The 20,419-nt window shown below is 42.9% G+C and overlaps 1 protein-coding gene across 1 annotated transcript in view; it reads left to right on the top strand.

Annotated features, from left to right (window-relative positions):
• LOC117667928 (sperm acrosome membrane-associated protein 4-like) overlaps window positions 1-20,419 on the top strand; it is a 33,958-nt gene that overhangs the window by 8,414 nt on the left and 5,125 nt on the right. Inside the window, exon 2 of the mRNA XM_034421541.3 lies at window positions 18,254-18,367. Within this exon, the coding sequence (XP_034277432.1) occupies window positions 18,254-18,367 (114 nt within the window). The remainder of the gene's footprint in view (window positions 1-18,253; window positions 18,368-20,419) is intronic.

The raw sequence follows: 20,419 nt of genomic DNA, 5'->3' as shown, positions 1-20,419 counted from the left end.
CAGCAGGGCCATGCGTGTGTGCTCACTTCGCTCGCACACGCGCTCTTCTGCGCATGCGCAGAAGCATTTTGGTGACATTGGGGTCGGTGGACGGGGCCTCCCGCTGGTTTTACTACTGGTTCTATAGAACCGGTACGAACCGGGGGCAACCCACCACTGGCTCAGAAGCCAAAAACTTTTTTTTTTCTTGTTTTCCTCCTGTAAATTTAGGTGCGTCTTATAGTCTGAAAAATACGGTAAATAGTATCTACATCAGGGAACAGAAAAGGCTAAGAAAGTCATACTGGTAGTCCTCAACTTACCACAGTTCATTTAGTGACCGTTCGAAGTTACAACGGCCCTGAAAATAGTGACCTATGACCATTTTTCACACTTACGACCATTGCAGCAGCTGATTTACATTCAGATTCTTGACAACTGACTCATATTTATGACGGTTGCAGAGGTCATTTTGCAACCTCCTGACCTGCGAAGTCAATGGAGAACCCAGGTTCACTTAACAACCATGTTACTAATTTAACAACCGCAGTGATTCAACTAATAAATGTGGCAAGAAAAGTCGTAAAATGGGACACTTAACAATTTTTTCACTTAACAACATAAATTGTGGGCTCAGTCGTGGTCGTAAGTTGAGGACTACCTGCATTTGCCATTAAAAAAAAAAATCTGGAGATTAGGGCATGTTTGGTTGTGGCTGTGGGGAGGAAGATACAATTATGGAAGTACAGGTAGTCCTTGACCTACAACGACAATTGAACCCAGAATTTCTGTTCCTATGCAAGGCTGTTCTTAAGTGACTTGTGCCCCATTGTATGACCTTTGTGGCAGAGTTGCTAAGTGAATCACTATGGTTTTTAAGCAAATCATGTGGTTGTTAAGCCAACCTGGTTTCCTCCATTGCCTTTGCTTGTCAGAAACTGACTAGGAAGGTTGCAAATTGTGATCACGTGACCCCAAAATAGTGCAACAGTCATAAGTACATGCCAGTTGCCAAGCATCCGAATATTGATCATATGATCATGGGGATACTGCGACAGTTGTAAGTGTGAAAACCAGCCATAAGTCACTGTTGGAAGAAATATCCAGATTGTTGTGACCCACCCAGCGGCCAGTGGAGCTGGCAGTAGAGTCAGACAGTAAGGAGGTTGGGGAGGAACATGGGCCAGTCCTGGGGGCTGGGGAAAGCTCGGACGAGCGCTCTGCGTCAGAGGCAGAGAGGGAGATAGACAGCAGTGAGGCAGAGGAACAGCTGGAGCCTCTTCCCAGTGTGCGCATGCACAGAGCTGCCCAAAGACAAGAACAACTCAGAAAGCAGGGGCGACTTGGGAGTAAAGCCACACCTTGGAGATGATTGGCCCCTCCCATAGGAAATAAAAGAGGAGCGAACGGGGCGGGGGCTTTTGCAGGAAACAATTCGTTCGGTCGGTCGTTTCAAGAGTGGAAAGGTCTGTTCGTGACTCTAAGAGACTCTGTGCCAAGTTTTCTTTACTCTGCACTTGGAAACAAGTTACGTGGCAGCTTGCTAAACGAGATAAGGTGTATTGATAAATATCAATACTGTTGATAACTGTTTCTCTGTTTATCAAAACTGTTTAGACAAGCCTTGTTGACTGTGAATGAAAGTAATCCACAGTCGTGTAAATAAAAGAGGTTTTGCCAGGATCAATTCCTGCTTCCTGCTTTTTAAGGGAGTCTAGGTCAGAACACAGGTCCAGTTCCAAGCCGGGAGAAAGGCACTGGAAATAAAATGGAGGCTGGAGGCTGATTGGAAAGAAAGGTTCCCTTCATTGATGAAGCAGAACCACCAATCGCATGTGATTCTGGGACAGCTGACAAAATGGAGTTAAGAGTGGTTGGATTTTTATACCTTCTTTGGGCTTTGTATTTGAGCTTCCTGTTCCAGAACATGTCCTTTAATATTCTATTGGCTGTTGTCAGATTCCTATGGGGTCATGGCTGGCTCTATAGGCAAAGGGGGAAATGCAGATCCTAGATGCTTGTTTGAGCTAATTTTGTCAACCTTTTGTTTCTTGCTTATCTGAGTTTCTGTCTTGACCCTGTCTTTCTGAGCAGAAATCTGCATTTCTAAGAGCTGGCCTCCTCAGTTTCTGCTTAGGACAGGGAAACGGGGGCTGGTTTCTGCATCCCTTAAGATTTTTTTATTTCTCCTTTGGGGAACTATTTTATCCTGCCTTTTTAATATTTCCCAAAATATTTAATTCTTCTAGAACAGTGGTCTTCAAACTTGGCAGGTTTAAGACTTTAAGACACAAGTCTTAAAGCTGCCAAGTTTGGGGACCCCTATAAGGAGGGGGGGCTTCCTACATCTCTTTTTTCAGTGCCGTTGTAACTTCAAATGGTCGTGCAATTGATGGCTGTAACTCAAGGATTTCCTGAATTGAGTTTTTGTAGATCCTTTGATGGACGCATTTCAATGGGTATATTGATTTTTATATGTAGATGGGTGATATTTTTTTCAGATTGAAAAATAATATACGTGACCTATGTTGTCACAGAATTAATAATATGAAACTATTCTTCAAAACCATCTTCATCCTTGGATGAATGGTCTAGATCAGGGATCTCCAAACTTGGCAACTTTTAAGACTTGTGGACTTCAATTACCAGAATTCCTCTGGCTGTGGGATTCTGGGAGTTGAAGTCCACAGGTCTTAAAGCTGCCAATTTTGGAGACCCCTGCCCTAGATGGATTGAACTAATTACATAATTTAGAGGACATCCAACCCCAAGGGACTTTGAACAGCCTATATTGTAAAAGCAAGAATACAAAATCAAGAAACAGATCCTAGACATCTAGCAGATAGAAGGCTAGCCAAGATTGGTTGGTTCACACCACAACATACAACAATATCTCAGGGGCTGCCACAAAGGAGCCATTTATTCTCCAAAGCACCTGAGGGCAGGACAAGAAGCAATGGGTGGAAACTCATCAAGGAGAGAAGCAACTTAGAACTAAGGAGAAATTTCCTGAGAGTTAGAACAATTAATCAGTGGAACAACTTGCCTCCAGAGGTTGTGAATGCTCCAAAACTGGAAGTTTTTTAAGAAGATGTTGGATAACCATTAGTCTGAAGTGGTGTAGGGTTTCCTGCCTAAGCAGGGGGTTGGACTAGAAGACCTCCAAGGTCCCTTCCAACTCTGTTATTCTAATATGTGAGCTACAGACATGCAGCAGTTCCAATTTGAACTCTGGAAAATACTCTGAAGTGCCCTTGTAGCACTGGTCTGTAACATCCCAAAGGAATTGTGTCCTCTGTTGAGTTTTAAGATACTGCAGATAGGTGTGGTGTCTGCTCTCTTTTATGGTATCTCCTCTCCTTTGCATTCAGAAGCACCTTTTGGAGACTGAATCCAAAGCACTGCACAGTTGTAAGGCTAAGCATGGTTTTAATTTTGATAATGGGGTGTTGTTTCCATTGCTTATAAAATTGTGCAAACCCACAAAAAAAAAATTGCGGGTTGATATATTGTATGAACTCAGAACATGGGTTAAATTAGTCATCAGGATAAGCCATCTAATTGGAACCCAGCCCCTGTAGACATGTTTTTTCAGCTGTGCAATTATGATACTGCAGAATGTTCTTCATAGTCAACTCTGCACCCAATGACAAATCTTAATTTTTTTTAGCACGTAGGATCATGAAGTTGGATAGAAGTGTCTAGCACCACCCAACTCCTAGAGCAGAATCCACTGCTAGAGTCTAGACCAGGGGTCTCCAACCTTAGCAAGTTGAAGACTTGTGGACTTCAACTCCCAGAATTCCTCAGCCAGCAAAGCTTCTGGGAGTTGAAGTCTACAAGTCTTAACTTGCCAAGGTTGGAGACCCCTGGTTTAGACCATCAACCCAGCAATTATTTCCTAACCTCTAGGGCAGGGATGTCAAACTCACGTCATCACAGTGGTGTCACATGACATTTTGGGACTTTTTCAACCTTCGCGCAACCGGGTGTGGGTGTGGCCAGCGCGTGACACATCCAGACTACGGGCCGGGAGTTTGACAGCCCTGCTCTAGGGCAAGAGTTCAAATCTTCTTTCTTCTATGCAACAGTTCTTGAAACTTTTGAAGTTCTATCATATCTTCCCAACCACCAAGTGCAGATCATAATTTAACATAAGTTATTTTTTCCAATCCCTCTTGGGAACAATCAAATGCAAAAGGCAGTCTCTTTAAGCGTGAAGAGGAAGTTTTCTAGAGTTTTAAAACCATGGTTGAGATTTGACCAGAACTTTCTTCATATAACTCCTTTCCAGTGTGCTGTCTACTACTTAGGTCATGTAGACTAACATAATTGTTATGGAGCACTCCTGCTATGGGAGCTCCACAGGTTTCCAAATGCAATTCAAGGTAGTAGTTATCTCCTAAAACTTCCTAAATGGCATAGGACCTAGCTCCGTGATGGTGAACCTATGGCACGCATGCCACAGGTGGCACATAGAGCCATGTTGCCTGGCACGCCAGCTCAGCCAGCTGATTTTCAGGCCTTCTGGGCCCACCAGAAGTAGGGAAACAGGCTGTTTCCTGCCTCCAGAGGACCTGGGGTGGTGGGGAAGGCCTGTTTTCCTTTCTCACCTGGCTCCAGATCCTCTCTATGCATCTGGGGAGGGCGAAAACAGCCTTCCCCACCCCTTCAGAGGCTCTCCAGAGGCCCAAAACAGCCCATTTCCCAACTTCCAGTTGGACAGGAAGTGACTTTTTTGCTGTCCCCAGCCTCCAGAGCCTCTCTAGGAGTCTCAGGCCATTGTGTGCCAGGAGCGGGGGGGAGAGGGGTTGCACGCACATGCACGGGGTGCAGAGGATTATGGGTGTGGGCACGTGCATGCAAGAACCTCCCCTGCCCCCCTTCCTAGCACGCAATGGCAAAAAGGTTAGCCATCACTGACCTAGCTATTGAGGGAGTATCTGTTGTATTCATTGCAAGAGTGTGGACTTGCTCCATTTAAACAATGCCAACTACTGGGACCCAGAAAGTAGATCTTGTCAGTTGTATACCTGTGATTTGGAATAAACTTCCCCTGCCCCCCAAAAATTGATATGACACCTTCTTCCTATCTTGCCTGCCTTTAAAACCTGTTTTTTTTCCCCATGTGGATTTTGTGGTTTCTCATATGTTCATTTATATTATGTTCTGGATTGTTTTATGTATAATGTCGTATTTTTGATCTCATAAAGCCACACAGATTTCTTTTTCCCCCTAGAGTTGGGTGGCCTGGAAACTTGACAACCAAACAAATAATGTTCGTGAATATTTAAGGGTTTTAATCATAAGGTTTTTAATGGTTTTACTGTTGGTTTTTTTGGGGGGTTGCCTTTGTATTGTTTCTTGGATTTTCAACTTTGTAAATCATCCAGAGCCACAGCAATGAAAAGGATGGCTACTTTAAATTTAAAAAAATAAATATAAATTTCTACTTCAACCTGCTTAACCAGGCCAGATTCATTTCTCGAATACAAATTCTTACCTCCCTATCACCTCCACAAGCTGTTTTTTAATGTCATTGCTGCTTCTCAGGCCTTTTATGAATTTTAGATATGCAAAATTAGCAAAACAGGTTTGATGTTTGTGTTTGTTTGTTTGTTTGTTTGTTTGTTTGTTTGTTTGTTTGTTTGTAAAATTTATTGGCTGCCCATCTTACCACAGGGCAACTCTGGCCAGCTTACAATCTTAAAATGATAAAAACTTTACAAAAGTTAAAACACATAAATAAAATACTCTGAAGATTCAATTACTGTGGCCCAATAAAAATGATGAGGAGGGTGGGAACAAGATGGTGGGACTTTAGGACTTGGTGGCTTAGGAATTCTGGGAATTGAAGTCCACAAGTCCTAAAGGGGCCATAGTTCCCCATCCCGGTTTAAACCAACAAGAAATTTCAGCCAACCTCCTAGGAAACAAAAGGAACTTTTCCATTCAGTCAATTGGATTTGATACATTCTGCTAGCACTGTACTGAAACCAATAGTCTAAATGTGTTGTATTCTTTTCCTGCAATCCATTATATCCGTGGTTGGTTCTGGATTTCTTTACAATTCATACTTGTTATTTTGTAAACTATCTTTATTTGCCAGTTCCTTAAGTCACTGCTGGCACTTATGCATTGCTTACTACTATAGCACAAGCTTCTCAGATGAGAAGCGAAACGTTTTCAAAGAAAACACCAAGAAAGTCCAGTTGCCTTTTGGAAAAAGCACCTTTAGTGCTTTGTCCTGGATGATTGAGAATCTCCATAGACATTAAGAAAATGCACAGTGTATTCCAGAGGTGGGTTTCAGCAGGTTTTGATCAGTTCTGAAGAACCGGTAGTGGAAATTTTGAGTAGTTCGGAGAACCAGTAAATACCACCTCTGACTGACCCCGCCCCCATCTATTCTCTGCCTCCCGAGTCTCAGCTGATTGGGAGGAAATGGGGATTTTGCAGTAACCTTCCCCTGGAGTGGGGAGGCGAATGGAGATTTTACAGTATCCTTCCCCTGCCATGCCCACCAAGCCACGCCCACCAAGCCATGTCACGCCCACCAAGCCACATCCACAGAACCGGCAGTAAAAAAATTTGAAACCCATCACTGGTGTATTCTCCTTTAAGGACCCACCCTTACAATTTTGGGACAGCCCTCTAAAAAAGGGTCTCAGTTTTTTCTGGACCAGAATCAATGGTTAGATCTGATCAACGTTCTAACTAACGAACCCAACCAAAGCAAGCATGGCTGAGAAGATCCAATCTCTTAATGCAAAACTTTATTGAGTACATCATATCAGCAAAGATGAGGGCAAAACCAGATCTAACCATTTCCCACGCAAACCCACATAGTTAAAGTTCAGGTTCTCCCTCCCTCCTACTGGACCGGGTCACACTGTCCAGTAGAGTCTCCTGGTATTGTTATGAGACTCTGGTAAACACCTGCCAAAACGTCCTTGGTTCTCATGGCTGGCATCTTGGTGTCTGGAACCTATCTACCCCCTTCCCTCCCCCCATAGTTTGTTGGCAAGCTGAGAAGCGATAATAGTTGCAACAGCAAAAGAGTCTTTTGAAGCTTGACAGTTCTGGGCTGCATAAACAGAGGGATAGAATCAAGATCACATGAAGTGTTAATACCACTTTATAATGCCTTGGTAAGGCCACATTTGGAATACTCCATTCAGTTTTGGTCGCCACGATGTAAAAAAGATGTGGAGACTCTAGAAAGAGTGCAGAGAAGAGCAACAAAGATGATTAGGGGACTAGAGGATAAAACATATGAAGAACAGTTGCAGGAACTGGGCATGTCTAGTTTGATGAAAAGAAGGACTAGGGGAGACATGATAGCAGCCTTCCAATATCTCAGGGGTTGCCACAAAGAAGAGTGGGGGTCAACCTATTCTCGAGGGCAGGACAAGAAACAATGGGTGGAAACTAATCAAGGAGAGAAGCAACTTAGAACTAAGGAGAAATTTCCTGACAGTGAGAACAATGAATCAGTGGAACAACTTGCCTCCAGAAGTTGTGGATGCTCCAACACTGGAAGTTTTTAAGAAGATGTTGGATAACCATTTGTCTGAAGTGGTGTAGGGTTTCCTGCCTAAGCAGGAGGATGGACTAGAAGACCTCCAAGGTCCCTTCCAACTCTTCTCTTCTCTTCTCTTCTATTCTATTCTATTCTATTCTATTCTATTCTATTCTATTCTATTCTATTAAGATTGGAAGAACAAAGAAGAGTGAAACCTAGAAAATGGCTGAAAGACATGGAGGGATAACAGTACAATCAGTCTTCAACTTGCAACCTCAATAGGTTGTTCCATGTTCTCTAGCTTGTTGGTTGGGACATTCCCCAACAAAAACACAGATCTAGCAGGATGTGCAGGAAATCCTTTTGCACACCATTTCCTCTTCGAAGGGAAAGGGGGGAGATGGAAATAGTGTGTGATCAATGTGATCACTGTTACAGACTCATCATGGGGAGCAGAAGTGACCTGTATGCTCCCTCAACTCCCAGCCAGCCTCCTCAGCTGATTCTTCCTCAGAAGGCAGCATCAAGAAGAAACAAACCATTTTAGTTTTCCTAGTGCAAAAAGGTGACTTAAGGTGCTGCTTCTCCCTCCCCCACCCCCCAAAAGCAGGAAAAAGTGGCGTGACCAGCTCGAGTTCTCTTCTTCCTCCCATCCCATCCTTCAATCTGAGGACACACACACAGAGATGAACAACAAGCTGCCTGAGCAAGCAGGAAACGCAGTTTCAGGAGCTTTGGGAAGAGTTTGTTTTCCTCAAAAAGCTGTGGTTTGCAGCAATGTTATTTTTTCCAGGCCGGGCCTTCATTTTGTTCCTGTTTTTCCAAATTTTGCTCCGGCAACTCTTGACGGGCTCCAACCCCCCCCCCCCCCGCTCTGTTTGCTTTGCTCCAGCAGAGAACAAACAGCATGTGTGATTCTTGCTGTAAATGTACTTTAGGCATTTGTCTGTCTTCCATTAACGCCAGTGAAGATTTGGGATTTTAGCATTTTCAATGTGGAGGGCAGATTTTCTTGGCAGAAAATGGCAGGCAGTTTTTCAGGATATAAATAGGGTTCTTGCTCAGACAACAAGGCCTAGGGTTGTTTTAAAAAGATGGCAAATTTAGATTGTGGATTGTACTCTGCAAAATATATAAACTGGGAGGAATAAAACCAGTAGGGCTGACTTCTTTTTTTCCAACACCAAATATTATGAAAGAATTAGGACTTAATTTCTCATTCATTGTCTATATAAGGATAGACAAAAGCAAAATAAAATGAATACTGAAGAAACCAGTTAAAACTCTGAAAAATCTCTCTCTATAAAAATGAAATACCACTCACGCATCATCACGAAATCTCTAGAACCGTAAAGCCTACAAACTTGAAATTTGGCACGTACGTTCCTCTTGGCTTCTAGGAGCTCGCTAAGAAAGGATCTTTCAAAATGACCATCAGATCATTAGTATTTCTTATATTATTATTAACACACTCTGATGCTAAGGCGTTAGATGTTCTACTCCCCCTTCCCACCTGAAAAGAACTCCATTCCAACTGCCACTTGGGCATGAGCATGGCCAGTGCATGACTCATCCGGCCTGCAGGCTGAGAGTTTAGACATTCTACCTTCCAGAAGGGGATAAGATAGGAGAGGCCTCTGTGGGGAAAGCCTGAGGGAGAGAAGGGGATAGGAGAGGATCAATGGGGCAGCCTGAGGGAGAGAAAGGGACAGGAGAGGATCAGTGGGGGAGCCTGAGGGAGAGAAGGGGACAGGAGAGGATCAATGGGGCAGCCTAAGGGAGAGAAGGGGATAAGATAGGAGAGGCCTCTGTGGGACAAGCCTGAGGGAGAGAAGAGGAGAAGAAAGGCCGATCATAACTACTGATTAACGTTCAAGCTTTAACTGTCGATTTATCAAGCCCGATCACATAGTTTCATAGGTACCCAGCTAGTATAGGATAATAATACCACTGTTATTCCGAAAACATAGACAAAAATGCCAGCGTAATAAACTCCAAGCAGATGTAATTTTAGATAGTTAAATATAAATACATTTATAGCTACTATCAAAAAGATCAAAAGCCATTTCTTTAAACTCTTTCCTTTTTTCTTTCTTACTTCATTATTTTTCCTCATTTTCTTTGTTTCTCTTCTAATACTGGTATTGTTTTTAATCTTCAAAATCCCTTCATCTGTTTAAAAAAAAATAAACTTCAAGCAACAGAATGTTAAAGAGGCATTTATATTATAATGTGTGTGCCTGTGTTTGCGTGGGGAGCAGGGGGTTGGAAGAAAAGCTCTGTGTGAATTCTTTAATGCTGATTGTGTTGCAAAATGCCATCAAAATTGGCAGGAGATATTGTTGGCCCAGATTGTTAACTGTCTTTCAGGGCAGAGGGGAAGACAGAACTGTGGGTCAGGCCAGCAGTATAAAACTCCCATGCTTAAAAATAGTGTATCACAAAAACCTAGTTTTATAAGAATCATAGAATCAGAAGGCTGGAAAGAACATTAGACATCTTCTAGTCCAACCCCTTGCCCAGGGCTGATGACCTTATATCAGCCTGGGCAAATGGCTGTCCAATCTTTTCTTGAAAACTTCCAGAGATAGATCGCCCACGATTCTGAGAAATAAGCTGTTTCATTGATTAGCGATAGCAATATCACTTATATACTGTGTGAAGTTTCCGAAAGATGCCCTAATTAATTCATGAGCCATGAGCCGAACTTCAAAAGAAATACAGTCATTTATTAGGAGCACCATTTCGGCAATATTCAGATGCAATTAGAACTAATCCCACGTAGATTTACGTTCCCCTATGACCCTGTCTCTCCCCTCCTCTCTGGCCATGTCATAAATCACATTCTCCAATTAACCACTTTGGCTGGCTGTGAAATCCAACACTCTCCTTCTGATTGCAGTCAGGAAGAATGTATGGAATGCACTTCAGTTAGGGAAATCAATCAGCTCTATCAGTTCTCCCTCCCTCCTGCTCATGGCAACTTGAAAGCTTTGCAAGTTGACATACTGCTTCACAGTGCTTTACAGCCCCTCTCTAAACGGTTTAGAGTCAGCATACGGACCCCAACAATCTGGGTCCTTATTTTACCGACTTTGGAAGGATGGAAGGCTGAGTCAACCTTGAGCCTGGTGAAATTCGAACTGCCAAATTGCAGGCAGCCGGTGATCAGCAGAAGTAGCCTGCGCAGTACTGCATTCTAACCACTGTGCCATTGCAGCTCTAATTGTGGATTAATTGTTCTCACTGTTAGGAAATTCCTCCTTATTTCCAAGTTGGATCTCAAAATTTAACGGGGAGCCACTGCTTCTTCTTCTGCCCTGTAGTGCTTTGGAAAATAAGTCAACCCACTCTTCTCTATGACAGTCCCTCAAGTATTGGAAGACTGTTATCATGTTCCCCCCCAACCCTTCTCTTCTATAAGCTAGACATACCTAGCTCCCTTAACTGTTCATTATACACCACCCCTTAAGCCCCTTATCATCTTTGTTGCACTTATCTAAAATGGTTGCTTGACGGAAAGCAAGGGGGTTGGACTAGAAGACCTCCAAGGTCCCTTCCAACTCTGTTACTCTGTTATTTGTCTGCTTTTCTCTGCACGCTTTGACAGAAATTTCAAGGAGCCCAGAAATTCTGTAGCCTCGTTATGTTTGTGGTAAGGTGGCACTTCAGCTCTTGCCACAAAAATGAATTTCATGTGTACATTTGCAAATATAAAATGGCTATTATTTTAAACTGAAGCTTGGTATCTCTCATCTACTCATCTATATTTTGATTTGCCTGCTCTTCTGGAGCTGCTAACTGGTGAACCTATTCTGTGTAGCCTCTGTGCTTTGCCAACTCTGAAAACTGAGTTGAGGGAAACACAGTAAGGCAAATAAATCCAGGCATTCAAGGGTACACACTTGTTTATATGTATAAGTATAAACTGGATGAAACCAGTTAATAGCAGTAACTGTGAGAGGGATCTTGGAGTCTTAGTGGACAACCAGCTAAATATGAGCCAACAGTGTGCAGCAGCAGCAGCCAAAAAAGCCAATGCTATCCTAAATTGCATTAACAGAGGGATACAATCAAGATCAAGTGAGGTACTAATACCACTCTATAAAAAGTCCTAGTAAAACCACACATAGAGAATTGCATTCAGTTTTGGTCACCACACTATAAAAAAGATATTGAGACTGCAGAAAAAGTGCAGAGGAAAGCAACCAGGATGAATAGGGGACTAGAGACTAAAATATATGAAGAATGGTTACATGAACTGGGCATGGCTAGTCTAGTGAAGAGAAGGACCAGGGGAGACATGATAGCAATGTTCCAATATTTGAAGGGCTGCCATAGAGAGGAGGAAGGGGTCAAACTGTTTTCCAAAGCACCTGAAGGCCAGACAAGGAATAATGGATGGAAACTGATCAAGGAGAGATTCAACCTAGAAATGAGGAGAAATTTTTTGACAGTGAGCATAATCAACCAATGGAACAGCTTTGCCTTCGGAAGTTGTGGGAGCTTCATCACTTGAGACTTTCAAGAAGAGACTGGACTGCCATTTGTCGGAAATGGTGTAGGGTCTCCTGCTTGAGCGCTGGGTTGGACTAGATGACCTATAAGTTCCCTTCCAAATCTGTTAAAAGTGTCAGAAGATCTATTAGGACCTTTATGTTGCCTTAGTGGCACACTGCTTAGAATGCAGTACTTACAGGCTAACTCACTGCTAGGAGTTCATTTCTGACCGGCTCAGGGTTGACTCAGTCTTCCATCCTTCCAAGATCAGTAAAATGATGACCAAGATTGTTTGGGAGCAATTTGCTAACTCTGTAAACCTCTGGGAGAGGTCTGTAAAGCACTATGAAGCAGTATATAAGTTTAAGTGCTATTGCTATTATCCAAAAATAAGGTTGTCCACCCATTGTCTCAAAGGTGCTTTTTTAGGAGGCAACTGGAATTTCTTGTTTTTCTTTTGCTTCTCATCCAAGAAGCTTCTTCAGCTCTGACAGGATAGACAGGGAAAAGAGCCTTGGTAGTACAGTGGTTTAAAGCACCCTGTTATTAACACAGCTGCCTGCAATTACTGCAGGTTCGAATCTTACCAGGCTCAAGGTTGACTCAGCCTTCCATCCTTTCTAAGGTAGGTGAAATGAGGACCCAGTTTGTGGGGGCAATAAGCTGACTTTGTATAAATATACAAAAGTATGAAGGCTATTGCTTAACGCATTGTAAGCCGCCCTGAGTCTCCGGAGAAGGGCGGCATATAAATCAAATTTAAAAAATATAAAATAAAAAAAAATTGCAGACTACAGGAACCAGGAGCACAACTCAGGTGACTCTGAGGACACAGATAAACCTCCAAGTGCTTCAAGGACCCTCTAAAAGGATGCAAATGACTCGCTGTCTTCAAGGAGTATAAATCCTTCCATTCCCCACCATCCAGTCAGAGCTGAAGAAGCTTCTTGGACGAGAAGCGAAACGTCTTTGAAGAAAAACAAGAAAGTCCAGTTGCCTCTTGAAAAAAGCACCTTTGGGATAACTATGACCAGGATGACGGAGAATCTCTATAGATTTTTGTCCACATCTAGTTCAGTAGCTGTTAAATTGAGGGTAATTATCAATTTACCAGGTTATTAACAAGGGGGTAATTTGAAAATATCATGAGGGTAATGATGTAATATAATTGCTTGTTTGTGAGTCAAGGATCCAGTTTTTGTCACTGTGGCTGCCAAGATAGTGATGTAAAACAACCAAGTTTAAGCTTTTTTTGATGGGGATAATGGCATTACCTGAGCCTGGGAAAACGGATAATCAAACAGTTTAAGAATCACTGCTGTAATGCTTGGATTGCCCTCAGCTAAATGGTGAGATGCTGGAAAAAATACCTAACTTGAATATCATACTAGCAGCCCTTGATTTATAGCCTTTGTTTAGTGACTCTACAAAGTTACAACATCACTGAAAAAATAACAAAAAATGGCTAACAACCATCCTTGCACTTATAACTGCCTCAGCATTCCCTTTGGTCGCATGATCAAAATTTGGGCACTCGGCCAAACAGCAATTATTTTCTATGGTTGCCGTGTCCTGCAATCTTGTGATCATTCTTTGTAACCTTCCCAGCCAGTTTAACAGAATAACAGAAGAATTGGAAGGGACTTTGGAGGTCTTCTAGTCCAACCCCCTGATCAGGCAGGAAACCTTATACCAGGGTTGTCAAACTTGATTTTATTGAGGCCACATCAGGGTTGTGTTTGACCTGGGGGGGCGGGATAGGCATGGCCAGCTCGACATCACTCATGTTGGGGGGTGGCCACCGGCCTTCTGCAAGCCTCTGCCAGCAAAAACGGAGCTCAAGTGGGTTGCACGCGGCCCTCCCAAGCTCTGTTTTCACTAGCAGAGGCACTGCGGGCCTCTCTTTCCCTGTTTCCAGGTGGCCCCATGGGCCAGATCTAAGCAACCTGCAGGCCAGATGCAGCCCATGGGCCTTGAGTTTGACAGCCCTGTCTTATCCCATTTCAGAAAAATGGTTGTCCAACCTCCATTTGGAGGACTCAGCCGGTTCGGACTGGTTCAGGTGAACCAAATGCTAATTATACATCTGGTTCACCGAACCGGTAGTTGCAAAGACTAGCTGGCCCTTCCTGCCCCTCCCACCCCACCCCGCCACTCCCAGTAGTCTCCACACAGCCCGTTTTGGATGCCAGGTAAGCACAGAGCCCGTGCAGAGGCTCTGGGAGGACGAAAAACGGGCCTCCCAGAAGTTCCGGAAGTCTGGAAATGGGCTCATTTCCGGCCTCCGGAGGGCCTCTGGAGCCTGAGGGAGGCCATTTATGCCCTCCCAGAGGCTCGAGGAAAGCCTCCAGAGCCTGGGGAGGGTGAAAACGCCCCCCACCCCCCACCGCAGTGGTGCAGGAGGACGAGTAGGCCACACCCACCATGGCCACACTCACCCAGCAACCGGGCAGAGAACCGGTTGCTAACATTTTTGAATCCCACCCCTGCCAACCTCTTCTTAAAAACATCCAGTGATGGAGCACCCACAATTTCTGGAGGCAAGCTGTGCCACTGATTAATTGCTCTAACTGTCAGGAAAATTTCTCCTGGGGAAGCCAGGTTCGCTTAATGATTCACTTAACAACTGTAGCAATTCGCTTAACAACCAAGGTGTGAAAAGTGTCATAAAATCGGACCTCCCTTAACAACGGCTTTGCTTAAGCAATGGAAATTCTGGTTCCAACTGTGGTCATAAGTTAAGGACTACCTGCATTTGAGAATAGATGTGCATGAATCAAGCACACAATGAATTAGCACACAATGAAGCGGAGTTGTTTCAATACAAGATGGACAGCAAATAAATGAAACAAAATAAGGAAAACCTCATCTTGCCAATTCCAGCTTCCCTGCTGTTTGACGGCATTGTTCCTGTTGTCCTATTCCTGCCACCAACATCATTTCCCACCCTCTGACAATTTACATTCATACAGTTGTTCCCAAGGAGAAAAATAAATCTCCCTTGTGGGCAGCCGTTGGAACCATTTGTTTTGACAGTAGCCATTTTTTGCCGCATGCAGTTAAATCCTAGCTCAACAGCAGACCAGTGAAGATAGGACTATGGTTTCGAAACGCCGTTGCACTTCTTGCTACGTCACTTTCTAATCCCAGATTGCCAGGGAATTAAGTCACGTATTTTTGGATTATCTGTGTCCACGTTTTGCTATGTTATTAAATGCAACCACAAAAACATATAATTGCTATGTATGGGGGAAGAGCCAAATGGGGAATTTCTGAGAGTACTTGATAACCAAAATAGATAACTTCTAGCCAAAATGATACTATTTAATGGCTATAATATAAAACAGGTAGTCCTAGATTTACAATATTTCATTTAGTGACTGTTCAAAGTTACAGTGACACGGAAAAAAGTGTCTTATGACCGTTTTTCACACTTATGACCATTGCAGCATCCTCATGGTCATGTGATTGAAATTCAGGCACTTGGCAACTGATTCATATTTATGACAGTTGCGGTGTCCTGGAGTCATGTCATCACCTTTTGTAGCCTTCTGACATTTGTTAAGTGACTTTTGCCCCATTCTACGACTAAGAGCCATGGTGGCACAGTGGTTAAAGTGCAGTACCGCAAGCTATTTCTGCTGATTGCCAGCTTCCTACAATTTGGCAATTCGAATCTCAGACTCAGCCTTCCATCCTTCTGAGGTGGATAAAATGAGGACCCAGATTGTTGGGGGCAATAGGCTGACTCTGTAAACCACTTAAGAGAGGGCTATAAAGCACTGTGAAGCGGTATACAAGTCTAAGTACTATTGTTATTTTCTTGCCACAGTTGTTAAGTGAATCACTGCCATTGATAAGTTAGCCACCCGGTTGTTAAGTGAATCTGACTTCCCCATTGACTTTGTCAGAAGTGGGGACACAGCAACGGTCATAAATATGAACCTGTTGGCAAGTATCTGAATTTTGATCACATGATCATGAGGATGATATAAAAGCTGTAACTGTGAAAAACAGACATCTTTTTCAATGCCGTAGTAACCATGAACGATTTAAACAAACAATCGTAAGTTGAGGACTTCATAGGTACATAATGTCTACCTCTGTCTCCTTAATTTGCCTTTTGGTGAATGGATGATTGGGAATGTGCAATTAGGTGTCAACCTTGTGAAGTAGTCCAGACAAGATACACAACCAGAAGTACCAGTTCTACTTGATTGTAAGGTTCCCTTAATGAATCTTGCATGCTTGAAAGTACATCTCTACATACACACCCTTCACTTTACAGCCCAAGAAACTAGGGAGGGTCCTTTCTGAGATGTTTCCCATTTCCACATTCCTTCTGCGGACTCAGGGACTGCTTATCCAACCATTGTCCTGTCTAACCAACATCATTTCTATATGTCATTTCAGTAGGATTGTAGAATATGCCTTCCACCTAGTTACACAAGTTAGCAATAGCAATAGCAATAGCACATAGGCTTATATTATTATTATTATTATTATTATTATTATTATTATTATTATTATTATTATTATTATTATTATTATTGAGATTTATATGCCGCCCTATCTCCAGCCGGACTCAGGGCAGCTCACAACAGTAAAAAACATCTAATGAAAAAGTTAAAAAGAAATTAAATCCAAATCTCATAATTTAACAGTTAAAAGTGCAATTAAGACTAAAAAGTTAAAAATTGACACCCCATCAGTCCAGGCCAGCCAAACGAAACAGCCACGTTTTCAGGTCGCAATGGAAAGAGCGGAGGTCGGGGGCCACCCAGAGCTCCAGGGGCAGTTGATTCCAAAGGGTAGGTGCGCCCACAGAGAAAGCTCTCCCCCTGGGGGTCGCCAGCCGACACCGTCTAGCCGACGGCACCCTGAGGAGGCCCTCTCTTATATACCGCTCTATAGTGCTTTTCAGCCCTCTCTAAGCAGTTTACAGAGCCAGCATATTGCCCCCAGCAATCTGGCTCCTCATTTTACTGACCTCAAAAGGATGGAAGGCTGAGTCAACCTTGAGAAGGTCAGGCTCGAACTCTTGGCAGTGAGCAGAGTTATCTTGCAATGCTTCATTCTAACAACTGCGCCACCACGGCTCTTAATTAATGTACATGCCGTAGTTTTTCAACCTACGTGGTAAAGTATGAAGGGGAATCTATTCACAGGCACCAGCCAGAAGAGAGAGAGAGATTTCAATGCAATTCTCCTGGGAGAGGGCATTAAAAACAGAAAATTGCACTCTGCCAGTGTTTACAAAATGTTGTGTTTTAAGAGCAGTTTTTTAAAAAGCTGATTTAAGGGAAGCCACAGTATTCCATGACTGTGCAGGCAAAGGAAAACCAGTTTCTCTCTTTTCCCCCCGCTGAATTTGGTTGAGTGAAAAGAAGTAAACAGAATGAACAAGCGGGTGTGTGAAGAATAACAAAATCAGATTTCTACATCTTCTTATTCGAAAAACAGTATTATTGTCTGTATTTGACTTTTCTCTTTAAAAAAAGGCTATACTTTCCTTACTTTATAGTAATTACTGTATATTTTCAGAGCCATTGTTTTGTCCTATGGCTCATCCCAGCCATTAAAAAATATTGTTCTCGTTTTGATTGCTTTTGCTTTGTTTTATTTCCTTTCAATTTTAATGTTATCAGTTCCTTCATGGTTTTAATTGCCATATAGATGAATGCTTGATTGTTTTTTTTTTAAAAAAAGGTACAGGTATAGGTATGTCTTCAACCCATTCCTAAGAGGTCTGTAAGGGGTGTGCATAAGTGCACCATCGTGCCAACCGTCCCTGTCCTAATATTCCTTTTTACTTACTCTTTTCATGTATTCAAATTATGTTTATACTTTTTACCTGTAATCTTATATATGCTTGACAAAATAAATTTATGACTTAAACTTATGGCTTAATTCTAAGGTAAAGGTTTCCCTGTCCAGTCATGTCCGACTTTAGGGCATGGTGCTCATCTCCATTTCTTGGCTGAGGGAGCCACGGTTGTCCAAAGACAATTTCCGTGGTCATTGGCCAACATGGTTATACACCAAAGGCTCAAAGAATGCCAAAGTGGTACCTATTAATCTACTCGTGTATAGGTAGGCAGGAGCACAATTCTAGCCTTAATTATTATTTTTTTAATTAGGGTGGCACCAAAAGTAGGCCCAGTATTGTGAATTCCAGTTTGAATTGATTTCATTGCCCTCCTTTTTAAAATAAAAATTTAAAAACAAAACTTTTTCTTTGCATCTCAGGATCTGCTCTTCAATGTCTGAAGTGTGCATTCACCATTTTCAATATACCCTGCCACACTTCGACTGTCACCTGTAATAGTGAAGAAGTTTGTGCTGTCATCCAGGGAAGTGCTGGTAAGGATTTTCTTTCTTTTCTTTCTTTTTTTTTTAATTTCCTCCCTGTCTTCACATATGCTGTTTTCCTCAGGAATTTTATCTGGCATAATTTTGTTTCTTGGAATAATACTTCTGAATAGGTCCTCATATAGTAAAACCTATATGTAGTTATGAAGTTATATGTAGTTAACTATAGGTAGTTGTGGAATAAGCAACCCTGGATTTCCAAATGAACTGTCAGAGTTTGCTGCAGCAATCAAATCCAGAAAGCGCACACAGGTAACTGATTCAGCAGGATTCTCTTTGCATCAGGGGTGAAATACTCCCAGTTCGGACTGGATTGCCTGATCCGCTAGCGATGGCAGCAGGTGGTTCGGAGAACCGGTAGCAAAAATCCCTGCCCCCTCCCTCATGCCCAGCTGAGCCGTACGAGCATCAGAGTCTTTTTTTTTTTACTTTTAAAAGCATTTTTTCTACAACCTCTTCGGCCGAAAAAAATCTTTTAAAAGTAAAAAAAAAAAAAAAAGCCTCTGATGATCGCGGGGCTCAGCTGGGATCGTCAGAGGCTTTTAAAAGCATTTTTTTCTGCAACCCTTAAGGTTGTAGAAAAAATGCTTTTAAAAGTAAAAAAAAAACGTTGGCCACGCCCACCCAGTCACATTATCTCCCCCACCAAACCACGCCCACAGAACCGGTTGTAACAAATTTTACATTTCACCACTGCTTTACATATATAATAGAACACATGAAATAAATACACAATACCAATGGCAGATTCTCCAGCGTGGTAGTAGTTACAAGCAAACACAGGCAGAGGAGAGAACAGTTTCAGTTTCAATTCAGCAGACGGACTAGTTTTCGCCCAGAGCAGCAGACTCAGAGCTCAGCACAGCATGCTTAAGTTTCTGTTTCCAAACAGCCCTCATTGGCTGATCTTATTGCTATGCCCTATTCCAGTTCATGAATAGTCAGACATGCACATCAGTCGATGCATTCAAAATATTTGTCCATCTGTTCAACCATCTTTGGTCTGTTTAAATCCATCAAAGCCACCTGAGATTATTCAAGGAAAGACCCACTCGGGTTTGAGTATTTTAGACTCAAGTGATGTGGATTTGTAACATTTAGCGATATCTTCTTCACATGCATTCCCCGCTTTGGAATATCCTCTTCCCCCAGAGGTGGGGCTGGCCCCCACTCTTCTGGCTTTTCAGAAGAGTTTGAAGATCTGAGTCCATCAATCTGTATATGACTTGCAGAAAAGCATGCAAGCTCAGGGTTGGCTAGAGTCCAGGGGCTCTGCAACCTTGGCAACTTTAAGACGTGTGGACTTCAACTCCCATAGTTCTCTCTGGGAGAACTCAGAACTATGGGAGTTGAAGTCCACACGTCTTAAAGTTGCCAAGGTTGGAGACCCCTGGGCTAGACCCTTCTAAATTTTAATTATTCTAGCCTTGTTTTATTTGCTTATTAAATGTATATGCTGCTCATCTCCTCGATAAGGAAACTCTGGGTGAGTTCTACTTAGCTTTACTACCAGTTCACATTGCGCCTGCACCCGCACACTTGCTTTGCACAGATCACCTATGATGATGTCAGTGGTGAAATCCAAATTTTTTTACTACCGGTTCTGTGGGTGTGGCTTGGTGGGCGTGGTGTGGCTTGGTGGGTATGGTGTGGCTAGATGGGTGTGGCTTGGTGGGCGTGGCAGGGGAGGGATACTGCAAAATCCCCATTCCCTCCCCACTCCTGGGGGAAGGATATTGCAAAATCTCCATTCCCACCCCACTCTGGGGCCAGCTGGAGGCGGTATTTGCCAGTTCTCCAAACTACTCAAAATTTCCACTACCGGTTCTCTGAACTACTCAAAATTTCCGCTACCGGTTCTCCAGAACCTGTCAGAACCTGCTGGATTTCACCCCTGGATGACGTCCGGGTCAGTGGGCGGAGCCTCCCACCGGTTTTACTACCAGTTCTTGCGAACCGGGGGCAACCCACCACTGGCTTACACAGAGAAAAACAATTATAATTTTAAAACTATGCAAATAAAAAAAAACCAATTCGTACAAT

The sequence above is a fragment of the Pantherophis guttatus genome, chromosome 2 (assembly GCF_059756535.1).
Source record: "Pantherophis guttatus breed Tessera chromosome 2, ASM5975653v1, whole genome shotgun sequence".
NCBI classification, from domain to species: domain Eukaryota; kingdom Metazoa; phylum Chordata; class Lepidosauria; order Squamata; family Colubridae; genus Pantherophis; species Pantherophis guttatus.
This window is presented reverse-complemented; position numbering and strand designations above follow the sequence as displayed.